Source organism: Camelina sativa, chromosome 9, assembly GCF_030686135.1.
Source record: "Camelina sativa cultivar CO46 ecotype springtype chromosome 9, ASM3068613v1".
Classification (NCBI taxonomy): Eukaryota; Viridiplantae; Streptophyta; class Magnoliopsida; order Brassicales; family Brassicaceae; genus Camelina; species Camelina sativa.
The window spans coordinates 42,122,003-42,134,649 of NC_141888.1; the positions used below are offsets into that span (position 1 = coordinate 42,122,003).

At 32.4% G+C, this 12,647-nt stretch overlaps 2 protein-coding genes across 4 annotated transcripts; one reads left to right on the plus strand and one right to left on the minus strand.

Moving 5' to 3' along the window:
• Window positions 1–159: 159 nt before the first annotated feature.
• On the plus strand, window positions 160–2,041 carry LOC104714572 (pentatricopeptide repeat-containing protein At1g62350). 3 transcript variants are annotated; one of them, XM_010431985.2, is made up of 3 exons: window positions 160–633; window positions 955–1,383; window positions 1,644–2,041. In XM_010431985.2, the coding sequence occupies exons 1-2, from the start codon at window positions 304–306 to the stop codon at window positions 1,375–1,377; spliced, it is 753 nt and encodes a 250-aa protein (XP_010430287.1). In that variant the 5' UTR covers window positions 160–303; the 3' UTR covers window positions 1,378–1,383; window positions 1,644–2,041. The 3 variants fall into 3 exon arrangements, with proteins under 3 accessions (XP_010430287.1, XP_010430285.1, XP_010430286.1); XM_010431983.2 differs by having other exon boundaries at window positions 1,674–2,041; XM_010431984.2 differs by having other exon boundaries at window positions 1,688–2,041.
• Window positions 2,042–3,487: 1,446 nt separating this feature from the next.
• Window positions 3,488–7,125, minus strand: LOC104714574 (homeobox protein SHOOT MERISTEMLESS). The gene is made up of 4 exons (XM_087466342.1): window positions 6,245–7,125; window positions 5,548–5,803; window positions 4,568–4,821; window positions 3,488–3,970 (listed from the first exon to the last, which is right to left on the minus strand). Exons 1-4 carry the CDS (start codon window positions 6,671–6,673, stop codon window positions 3,761–3,763), a joined length of 1,149 nt encoding a protein of 382 aa, XP_087322468.1. The 5' UTR covers window positions 6,674–7,125; the 3' UTR covers window positions 3,488–3,760.
• Between the last annotated feature and the right edge of the window lie 5,522 nt (window positions 7,126–12,647).

Below are 12,647 nucleotides of genomic sequence, written 5' to 3' on the forward strand. Positions count from 1 at the left end.
AATCTACATCAAATTACAACCATGCATACATATGAGCAAGTTGACTGTTGACAGTTGTTTAGTGGTGTCACTGGTGTGGTCCTTTAAGTTTTGGAAAACGAGTAGAAATGTTGATGCATGCAAGACTAAAACTATTGGGTCTAAACGGGCCGTCTAAATGTGTATTAAAAAACATTAACTTCTCATCTCATTTAGTATTGGGCCTAAACGGGCCGTGCTAATATTGAAGAAAATATAATTCTGAAACCCAAATCTGCTCAAATATATCGACCAAAACTTCAAAAATCCTTCTAAACTTTTTAAATGTTCAGAGCTAAAAACCCTAAATCCTCAATTCATCAAAGCTTCGTTTTTTATCTTCTTCGCCGTATTGGTTCGAGAGAAACTAGTCTTGATTTGGCTCGTACCTACCAATCAGGACCTGCTTCGAGCCCTAGCTTATCGATATGGAGACGGAAGAAGGAAATGACCAAAGAAGGCTTAATCGCTGCCAAAGAGCTCAAGCGTCTGCAAACCAAATTGGTCCGACTCGATCGATTCATCTCTTCTCATGTCGCTCGTCTCCTTAGATCCGATCTCGTTTCTGTTCTTGCTGAGTTTCAGAGACAAAACCAAGTTTTCCTCTGTATGAAGGTAATAAAATCATTGAACTCATAGTTCGGTTTGTCAATTTCGGTTTGGCAATAATTTACCGATTTAGACCGAAATTAAGGTTCATTTTTTAATCGAAAACTAAAATTGGTTTTGTTCGTTATTGAAATTTTGGTGATTTCAGTTTGGTTTTCGTTAAATTTAGAAAATTTCAGTAATTTCGGTTTAGTGGTACGAACCGGTTATCGAATTAGCCAAACTTTGGTTCAGTTTATATCGTCAGTTCTGTGATGTGTTGATGGTGTCAATGTCTAGCCACATTGCTCAGATGTTTGATTTGGGTTTATAAATGTTGTCTTTCAGCTCTATGAAGTTGTGAGAAGAGAGATATGGTATAGACCCGATATGTTTTTTTACAGAGACATGCTCATGATGCTTGCAAGAAACAAGAAAGTGGATGAAACCAAGAAAGTATGGGAAGATTTAAAGAAAGAAGGGGTTTTGTTCGACCAGCATACATTTGGAGACCTTGTTCGAGCGTTTTTGGACAACGAGCTTCCGTTGGAAGCGATGAGATTGTATGGAGAGATGAGAGATTCTCCTGATCGGCCTCTGTCTTTGCCTTTTCGTGTTATGTTGAAAGGACTCGTTCCTTATCCTGAGTTGAGAGAGAAGGTGAAAGATGATTTCTTGGAGCTTTTCCCTGGAATGGTTGTGTATGATCCTCCTGAGGATATATGCGAAGATAGTGATGATGAAGCAAGGACAGAAAGTGATCTTGAATAGAGAGAGGTACTGATTTCTTGAATCATTGCTTGGTTTAGTTTGTGGTCAAAATCATTACTTGGAAGCATACTCTTGTGGCTGAACCGATTTATCTTAGATCCATAGTTTTCTTAGTTCCTCTCTGATGCATTGCTCTGTCTCGAGAAGTCCGATCTTGAAATCAAATTCCAATTATGCTAGATTCATCATTCATCCTTCACAGCCAGAAAGAATTGTTTAGGCCGATGTTAATAACTTGTCTTGCGTCTCTACTTGTCTACATATAGAATTATAGATATTGATAATTCTATATGTAGTGTTCTTGTTTCAGGTTAGATCAAGTGGCAAAGAAAAGTTTGTGTCTATGCAAAGACTGAAACAAGTCTTGTCTTTAAATGGGAAAAATTATGGCTATTGAAAACCGAAGATGATGTGGGGACAATTGAAGAAGCTCATAAGCGTAGACATCTGTAAAAGACCTCTCTCTCGGTAATGCTGAATGCTGTTGTTGTATTGAGTCGGTTCAAGATATAATTCATGTGTTTGTCAAGATGCTGCCGAAAGCGTTTTAAAGGATATATAACTTTTAGAACATTATAAGTTTGGGCCGACAATTTCTTGTTGGGACATTCATGGTTTGGGCCAGAACAGGTCTTTGGGAATTGGGAGTACTAGCTTTCTCTCATTTTTTTAGTCTTTTCCATTCGAAAATACTAACAGATGATACAATTAGCATACTTCATAGCTTAAGAAGATAAATAATATCTTGTTTTGTCAGAAAAAAAAAAGATAAATGAGATTTGTAAATGTAAATGAAACTACTAGTTTGGGATTTGGGCACTTGAAAATGTAAAATGAAATCAATTTTGATATCAAAGTAAATAAATAAAGCAAAGTCGTTTAATTAAGATACTGAAAATTAGTTATGATATTCATACGATTAGACTTTGATATCGATTTTGATATCTCGGTCGATCACGTTGATCCACTAACCAAGTAATTAAAGGTGAATTTGATTTAAAGACAACATAACTTATGTGTTAAAATTAGATAATGAGTATATGCTATTAATATTTATAAATATATTTACATATAATGTATATCAATTATACCATACCTAAAGTAATATAAGTAGAAGTTGAAAAAAGTCTTTTTACATTTGGTCTGCACACTTACGTTTGGAAAAAAATGTACAAAAAGTGAAAATACATTATTATTCATAGTGTATTTGGAGATCTATTGATCATAACCGGACATAACGACTAATTAATTTCGTTAACTGAATTAACAATTTTTTGTATATTTTTTCATAATATTATGATGATTAATGTGGACGGTCATGTTGTGATGGTGAGCTTTTAGATTTTCTAAATCTGCCGCAGTTTGTGTAGAAGTTATTTGATAAGTTACAGTTTTGTCAATGGTTGAGACTACTGGTCTTTTCAGTATTCAATGTTGACTTCTAGACCTGCATAACATGTGAGTTTTAAAATTATTTTATAAAATAAAATTTTAAATGAATATTCTAATAGAAAAAAATAAAGAATATATTAAGCAAACAACAAAAATAAAAGAATATATTAATATATTATTTAATTTACTTTTGGGAAGTAAATATATAAAATATTTTTAGTTAGAAAAAAAAAATCATATTCATTTTTACCTTAATACACTAATTTACATTTTTATACTTTAAATTTATTATAACAATTATTACAATAATATAATAATATAAGACTATATTATCAGTCATCAAAACTTTTGCTTAACCTCATTACTATTCTAAAAGGAAAAATCAAAAAAAAATTAAATTAATTAATGAATAAATATCAAATTGAAAGAGATTTTATAAATGTTATTTATCAAAATAAATATGTTATTTATGGTTTAGGTTAATTTTTCGAGGAGTTATGGGTTCCTCATGACGATTTAAGTTTTGCCTAAAATGTAAGAAGATAATCAAAATCAAATGTTTTCCACTTCATATATATAAGGGTCCCTATACATAAATCAATTGTAGCCAAATCAATTTTATTGAACCTTTTTATCACCTCTAGGTCGTCTACTTGTGTTTTAAAAACTTGATTACCGACTGACATATTGCGATGCAAGACCCCATTAGTGACCGAAGTGACTCAAAACGGCGGTCAAGCCCAGAAAAATTAATATATCAAAAAGCTTTACAATCATTATAATAGCAATAGTAATCTCACATATTAATAGAACAATACAAAAGGATACACACCACAAATCATTCATAATCAGGGGAAACATTAAACGCTTGTTCTTCAATCGGAACATGTTACGTATGTTCCTAAGTATACCGACAACCATAGGTTATACATATTATAAGCTGTTTTGATGAAAATAAATATAATTAAATAACGTTTTAAAGGATCGATGATCAAAGCATGGTGGATGAGATGTGATCCATGGGGAAAGGATTGCCCAAGACATTATCCATGAAGTAATGGTGAGGATGTGTTGCGTCCATTACTACAAACTGCATATCCTCCGATGGTTTCCAATGCCGTTTCCTCTGGTTTATGAACCAATTGTTTATCTGTTTCTGGTCCAGACCGGTTGACTCCGCAAGCGCCAGCTTCTGTTGCTCCTGCCAATTCATTTCCCCACGCCAGAAAAAAAATGTGAGTCAATCATCATATTTTAAAATCAACATTCAGAATATTGTATTCTTATGCTCTAAGATATAGGGTCATTCTATGATTACAGCCACATCAACGGTTTGCTAGACATGAACGAGAAATTAAATTCGATCTAAACCATACAAGCTTAGGTAATTACACTACATGATATAAAGGTCGTTTTTGTGTTCCAATTTAGAACACATACTGTATGAGGGTTGATCATATGTGTTTTAAAAACACAAGCTACTATTCCATAGGGGAATTGCCTCATGTACACTGCTTACCAAAGTTATGATTTTAAAGTATAGGCTAAGCTATGGTATAAGCGTATAGCTAGCCTTAGGAAGAAAGTGGTCATTGTCTTAACTTAGACTGACATAATATTCGGACCCTAACAAAAAGTATGCAAGCAAGAATCAAGTTGTCATACAGTATACATTTACCAAACACGTGTGATTCATTCATCTTGATTAGGATAATGCAATCATGTAAGTGCATTTAATCAAACCAATATATAAGAATCAAAATGGTAATTTAATTAGAGTATAAGGGAAGAAAGTTACCGAAGGGTAAGGCCATTTGTAGTGGCGGCTCCACCAATCAAGCAGTTGTTGGCGAGCTTCTTTAGGGAGCTTTCCCTTCTTCCTCTTCTTCATGAACTCTTGCTTAAGGCTCCCTAAGTAACCGCTGTACTTGCGCAAGAGCTGTCCTTTAAGCTCCCTATCCTCAGCTTGCGGATCCACAAATTCATTGTTCATATCCACTTCTTCCTCAGATGACCCATTATTGTTCCTATCAATTGCTGTCTCTCCATAACCTACTTCGATTAAACATGTAAAAACAAGCCAAAATCGTCAGGAAAAACTGCTTAATGGGTCCTAACATCTCGAGTAAGTTAAAAAAAAGATCTATGATAGTATCGAGAAGTGAAAAATGAATAGGCTACTGATCCAAACTATTCAAAGTAACGAGTGAAGTAGGTGTGAGTTTGTGTGTCTATATACAAACTCAACTACATCGTTGAAAAGAAGAGTGATATGACATTGTGTAGATATATGTATATGTAATTATACGTACAAAAAACATGTGTATGTCTATATTGAGCAATAGATCTAAGGGCGAAACAGACTCTAGATCCAGATATTCTTTTTGATGAATTAAATAGATCCAAAACAAACCGGGAAGATAGAGACAAGAACAGTGATTGTTGTTGTACCAAGCAAAAATGAAATCAATTCCAAACAGACAAAAAAGAAACATTAAACAAATTGTTTTAACTCAAAGAAAACATCTACATAATAGATTATACACGTAAACCTAGTAAGCTATATATAACAATCTGACACTAAACCTAGCAACAACTATCAAAGGGGCATTAACCCAAGAAAAATCAGAAAAGAGGAAAAATCTTTCTTAAAACCCACAAAGAGAAATAAAAAACAACTTTATCTCATCTTACGTTTAATTTGACGCCATAATTCAGATGAAAAAAGAAAACAATTAAAAGGAATTAAAAAACAGAGATGTAGAGAGAGAGAGTAACCGGAGAAAGAGGAAGGGGAGGAGAGAGATAGGGATTTGAATTGACACTCGACACGTTGAAGGAAGACCATAGCTTCCTTGAAAGGTTTAGAGAGCTCTTGCTCATACTTAACGAGCATTTCACAGTAAGCTTCCATGAATTGATCAAGCCCTGGATCTTCACCTAAACAGCTTGTTGGTCCCATAGATGCTGCTGCTGCCGCCGCAGACGAGCATGCCTCCTCCAGTCTCGCCACAACCTCCGGTGGTGCTCCAACCTTAAGAATTGTGTAATTAGAAAATTAATAGAGATATACACATTAATTGAACTAAGGTAAGGATCCTTGAGTAAAGATATGAACATATATCCCTGATCTTTAAGCCTTGAAGCAATTTTTGGAATGATCTTTACAAAATAGGGTTTTTAAAAAAACTTCTTTCTTTTGTTGTTCCTAGTTTCTTGAAACTTTCTCAAAATAGGAAAAATTAATTGTTTCCTTTGTTTTGTGTAAATTTAGTTGTATTAAGTAGCTAGTAAACAAAAGGAGATATCAAAATCAAACTAAAACATCAAGTAAAAGGGTTATGTAAAAAGAAAAGGAAAGGTAAAGTATGGTGATTAGGGTTTCTAGAATCTTCTTCTTCTTCTTTGTGTAAAAAATATCAAATAAGGAACATTAGAGTTAAGAATAATCATCTGTAGGGTTTGTTCTCATCACCTTCTGACAATTGACATAAGCGGCCAGGAGGCGGTGGTAGTGAGGATGAGCCATGATCTTGGCCTTGACAGAGGCTGAAGAAGAGGAAGAGGAGCAAGGATTGATCCCTCCGGCAACGACGTCGTTATGATGGATCTCCATGAGAGAATAAGCAGGAACACAAGAGGAAGGAGAAGAAGAAACGACTTTGTTCTTAGTTGCTTGGGGAGGAGGAGGTAGGGATTGAAGAAAAAGGGAACTACTTTGTTGGTGGTGTGACTGATATGCATAACCATCATGTTCTTGTTGTTGATGTTGATGATCATGACCACGATGTTGATGTGATGTCATGATGGGCGGCATCATCATCATCATAGGACACATCGGACCATCACTATTATCCCCGGCAAAAGCCATTGGACAAGAAGTGCTGTTGGAACCACTCTCCATCTTCTCTTTCTCTCACTAGTATTATTATTCACTTTGGCTTTGCTATATAGCTACGAGAAAGAAATAAAATAATTTTTAAAAGAAAAAGAGAAGAAAATGAGCATTGTAAATACAGCTAGCATTTATCATCAATATTATGAAACACAATAAAGTACTATAAGTGTATTGGGAAACCCTAAAAGAGTAAATAGATATGAGTGTATAGGTGTGTATATGTATAAAGTTTTAATTTAATTATTTGAGAATGCAAAAGTGGTCTCCCGGGATTTATGCTTCAACAATCAGCTTCCTTTTTCACATTGAAAATTCTAAATAGTGATAGTTATGGGGGAGAGGGAAGCAGCAGAAGAGAGAGACCAGGAAGATAAAATCTAAAGGAAACTATATTATAAAAATAAAATAAAAAAGATGGAGAAATTTATATTTAAAAAGTGGAAAAAGCAGACATGTACAGAGATTGTGTGATCTGTGGGTTCTTAACTCTTTTGTGTTCATCTGCTGTAATATGATTTCTCATTTATGCCTTTTTGGAAATTAATATTGTAATTTATATATGTTCTTCTTTTGTGAGGTAATAAACCGGACCTCAGTTTATATTTACAATTTCTTGAAATGGAGAAAACCGGAATGTCCCTCAGAAAGCCCAGAGAAATTTGTTATGGGAGTATCAAATCGAATGTTGTCATTTGGTATGATTTTTTCATACCATGAATTCCCAAAAGTTTTCCTGATGGAATATACGTATTGTGGTTAGAAAGTACACTTGTGTATATTCATATAAGATGTACGTGTATGTATGTATGTATGTATGTATGTGTATATATATATACTTATATAGTATATGAAGAAATTATTAGTACTGTTGTACCAAAAAAAGCTTTCTTAGATTCTCAATAATTAACTGACAGATCTCCACATAATTTAAGCATGTGTTTATAAAATACTATTGGATTCTCTTTAGTATATCATAATTTTGATTATAAGAAAGTGATTTAACATTTGATTACTGATCAAAGTATTAGTACTATTGTAAATGTTGTTATATAGAGGTTAAGAAGAAGAAGACAAATGTCATTATGAACGACTGGATATATAATCATACCGTAAAACATGTAACAGTTAATCAGAGTAGTTCGAATGGCCTCTATAAAATTATGGACAATTATTTATAGTTACCTAATTATAACCAAAATTCAATAAACACATTTAAGAAAACAAAAAAAGTTTTTTTTTTCTGTCTTCCTTTTTTATAAAAAATTAATTAGCGACGGCTTGTTAATTTAGACACCAGAGCCATTTGTATTTGCCACCACTACCGTGTTCTCGATCATTAGATTGCAAGATTAGGTGGTAGACCTCTTGCCACTTCAAAACATGATCCATCACATTCACACCACTAACCAAATATTTTGAGGCATTTTACAATAATATACGAGGCATTAGCAATTGTTAGCACTTCTTCGAACGTAGAATTGACTCAACACAGGACACGACACCTGTTATTGACATGGGACACCTGTTTATCCCTAAAATAGTATACATACTTAAGATATATTCATTTTAGAACTGACAATTCAGAACTTCTATCATAATGTTTTGACACCGTTTATTTCCTGCATTGCTAATTTGCAGTCACTATGACAATTTTATTTGGAAATTGGGTATATTGAGTTATTGACTATATACAGTTTATTCCGATACTCTTATGCCTATGTTTATAAGTTATCTATGTTGAAGCAAAGACATCAGTATAAAGCTTATTTTCTTGCTTTTAGGTTAAGGACAGTGATTCGTTGAAATCAAAAGTCTTAGAAACATATTGTAGAGGGAAATCTTCAAGGCAAAGTTTTACTTTCCCCATGAAAGGAAGAAAAAAAAACTCTCTCCTCAGCCACTGCCTTCACTGCCATTTCTGGCAAAGAAAAGATAACTGAGAAACTAGTAGATAGAGAGAGATTACAAGGAACCCATCAAATCATATTTATATATTGCCAAACTGGATTTATTTCACTTGCTTCAATTTTTTTTTTAACATCTACCTTCAGTTTATTTATATTAAAACTTAATTTTCCTTGGGTGCACCAAAAAAAAACTTATTTTCTTTATTCATTCATAAAACTTCTAGTACTTTTTTGTCGATAATATGATTTATGCAATTTTGAATTTGGATGGTATTGCAGTTGTACAACCTTTTTATTACATTATTTAAATATATATATATCACACTTTTTATATTGTTGAAAACTTATGTCTCTATAATAATAATAGGACAAATAATCTGAAAGCAGGAAGGAGAATGAAAAGACATCATTACAAAAAAGCGATTTTGGATGTATATTACGAAGCCGAAGGTGAAACTAAACAATTTTTTTTTTCTTCAATTTCTAGTTCCTACTTGTACCAAAATAATAATATTATGTGTTTAGTATTTTCTGTGGTTAATTATTAGTTTTGTATCCGAACTCATACATTTCTTATGAGCATTGCATTTTATATTTGATTTTTTTCAGGTGGGTTAATGATAAAATATTTATAAATCAAAATAAAGCAAGATTTCAACGTATTTCACAGGACTAATATCCTCATATTTTTCAAATACGAGATTATAGAACATTCACATTTTTATTCAATGCTGAGGACGTTGCTACAACATGTGCGCCAAAACATTCAAACAATCATCTTTGGTAAAATATATCCTAAGTTTGATTAGTATCGTTAACTTTATCTACTAATTTGATTGTAATTATCAAAATAGTTTTACCGTTGTCGCAAGGGATTATCAGTGAAAATGTAAGATTAGTATTTGATAAAATGTTTTGTTTTGAGAAATTTATCTTAATTGCTCTTGTTATATAATGGGTTAAATATAAAGTTTCATAAAATCTTCGTACAGAACTAACTAAAGCTAAATAAATTTACTCAACTGATTGTCTCAAGTTCTTCCACACACCCCTTCATGTGAAACTCGATATCTGATAGTCAAACAAAGGAGGTAACTAATGCTGCTGTAATACGTATGATTTTAGAGAATCTATCGGTTCTAGGGCAATCATTTATCACTACTACGAAAGAAAAGTTTTATAAAAAAAAAACAAAAGGACTTGAAACTGTTACTTGCAAGTTTTATTTAGTCCAAGTCAGAGCATATAATCTGCATTTATTAAAAAAGTTGGTTCCTTCTTTTAGATGTTGTAATTTAATCAATAAAAAGAAGATTTAAATATGTTATTATAATCTTATTCTACAGAAAAGCAAGTGGGGACAGTCCGAATGTCTTCTCTCTCTAAAACCCTAATGACCCTACTCTCTCCCTCTTAAACAGTAGGGCTAATCTCTCTCTACACTGTTTGCTTTTATAGCGTAGTAGAATTAAATAATTTAACAGAAGAAAACTATGTATTTGTTTCGGTACCTTTGCTCTTTTGTTATCCCATCGAGAATCTGATTCTCTTGTATCTACACACACCTCAATCCAATGGAACTGAACTCTTATTAATCAAACGACGGCCAAGGAAGGAATGAGCTCTTATATTGGCATCAAATTAAAAGGAGGCCATTGTACACAAAAATTAATATTATAATAATCAATATATATATATAAATAAAAGGAGGCAAGAGCAATAGTTATATGTAAATTATATATTTTTTTAGCTAAATGTTTGGTTTCAAATTTTCAATCCTAGCTTTTGACAGCTCCACGTAAATTTTAGAAGAAGTAAATGTTTAAGTGACCGGTGGTGTTATCACCAAAACATTAAACGCAAAATAAAGTTAATTATCTCATGGGTAATACATAAAAGAACGTGTTGCATTATGTCATGCTTACTTTTCTTGACTGGTTTGAAAAGCTATTTTATTTCCAAATCATCAAGAAGAGAAAAAGTTAGAAGATGCTACTATTTTTTTTGATTTTAATCGAAGAAATTAGTTGTTGACCAAAAACTAAACAATCTGGGTAGATAAGTACGTACTACTTGCACATATTCTAGACAGACTATCATGATTAAGATGATGGCCGAAGTCTTGAGCTGCTAAATATCTACTAAATAAATTAAATAGATTTTTTTTTTTTTTTTACTTTTTGGAAGTTGAATTTTTCTCTCTTTAAGAAAATTTTGTTGAAGACAGCTAGGTTGTGTTATAATGGGATGCTTGATGTTTATATATGTGACAAAGAAAAAAGTTAGATTCATGTCTCGGAGATTCTATATGCTTTGTAATAATTCCAAACATTATTGGAGTCTTGACCCTGTAAACTGAAGTTCTCCATTGTTGTGTGTCATGTAACAAATGTTTAGTGGTAGCTCCATTAGGTAGTCCACATATTTTAATGTGCTCTTCAATTTTACTGATATAAACGATAAGAATATAGATTAAAAAATCAAGGTTAGATAAATCTGTTAGTTTCTTATTTTGATGAAAATGGTTGTTTTAGAAAGTAATTTTTCTTTCTCCTCAAAAAAAAAAAAAAATTATTTATAGAGGAATCATAACACCTTTCATTGTATTTCTTTGACATTAGTCTACAGATATTTCTTAAATTATGTTAAAATTATTTCTTTGACATGAACAATCCAAAAATGTGATTGTGTCTTGCTAAACTAGTCAAACAATTTTGTGTCACTAATCACATATTCCAAATAACCTATGTATATTTGTTTCATACTCGTTCACTCATTTTAACATATATTTCCACTTTTGTACATCCCACATTAGATTAGATGCTATTGTATGATGGTTTGAGTTTTAGATATTAGGACTTTGGGGTATCTACAGTTAATCTTAAACCCATTTGAATATAATGTTCAGTCTTAAACGGGTACTTGCAATTTCCTGTGCCGAAAAGATAGAGAAAACGGACTAATCGTTCCAAAATGGACAAGGATGCGCCCAAAATCCATTTTAGAAAAAGTTGTATAGTATTTTGTTGTTCATAACATCTTGTATAATCCCTTACTTTTATCATAAACAAGAAACATCCTGTATCATTACTCTTCAACAATGATACTTTTTACTCTATGTCTATCTTCGGGGACGTGGTCCGTCCAACCATGATTTGACACGCAGAAACAATACGGTGAATGTTGATATCATCTTCAAGAAGATGATGTGATAATGAAGATGGCGATGGTATAGTTTATATATATATATGTCCATTATGGTAACCTTCACATCAGAGTAGGGCCATAGGGTTCCCCGTGAAAGATATCACCGTACCCACAAATATCAAACTCAACATAAAATGACAATATTTTTGGCGTAATATGACATTTAATTTCATTATGTCCTTATTGAACACTGGAACTATTTCTGTTTTCATTTTCAACAATATATTGCTCTCTCCTTTTCTTTTTGGTAACTACTAAAAATAGCAAACTATTCTTTCGTTTGCACAAAAAAGAGATAATTTCATGAACCTATTCTCTCATATATGTTAAAATGACGAATGGAAGACTAGGAAATCGATTTCAAAGAAGAAAAAAAAACCTCCAGACAATCCAAGGTTTAGGACCTTTAGGTAGTCGCAGATTTGTAGGGCTAGGGTTTTCCTTAGCACTATTAGAGATACACACATCGTCATGTTTACACACAAACTACAACAAAAAGCACACACACCCATACAAACTCGTTGATACATACGTTTAGTATATATATAATTATGTATGTGTATCCATAAAATTAAAAAAAAATAAAATATAAAAGAGGAGGAGAGAATAAAGGAGAAAAGGTGAGGTTGTGAGACGTCACTGAAGAGGGAGACAAACTACAATCTCTCACTCTCTCTCTCTCCCTTGCTTTACGTCACCTCTGTCTACTATTGCAAGATTTGTTATTTTGTTTGCCTTTTTCTATATTATAAAGCATACTTAGATTCCAATATTTTATAGTGAAATAATTTAGTCATGTTTTCTTACTTGAAGATTTGTTCGGTATTGATAAAATATACTTATATTCCATTATTCTTAACCAATTA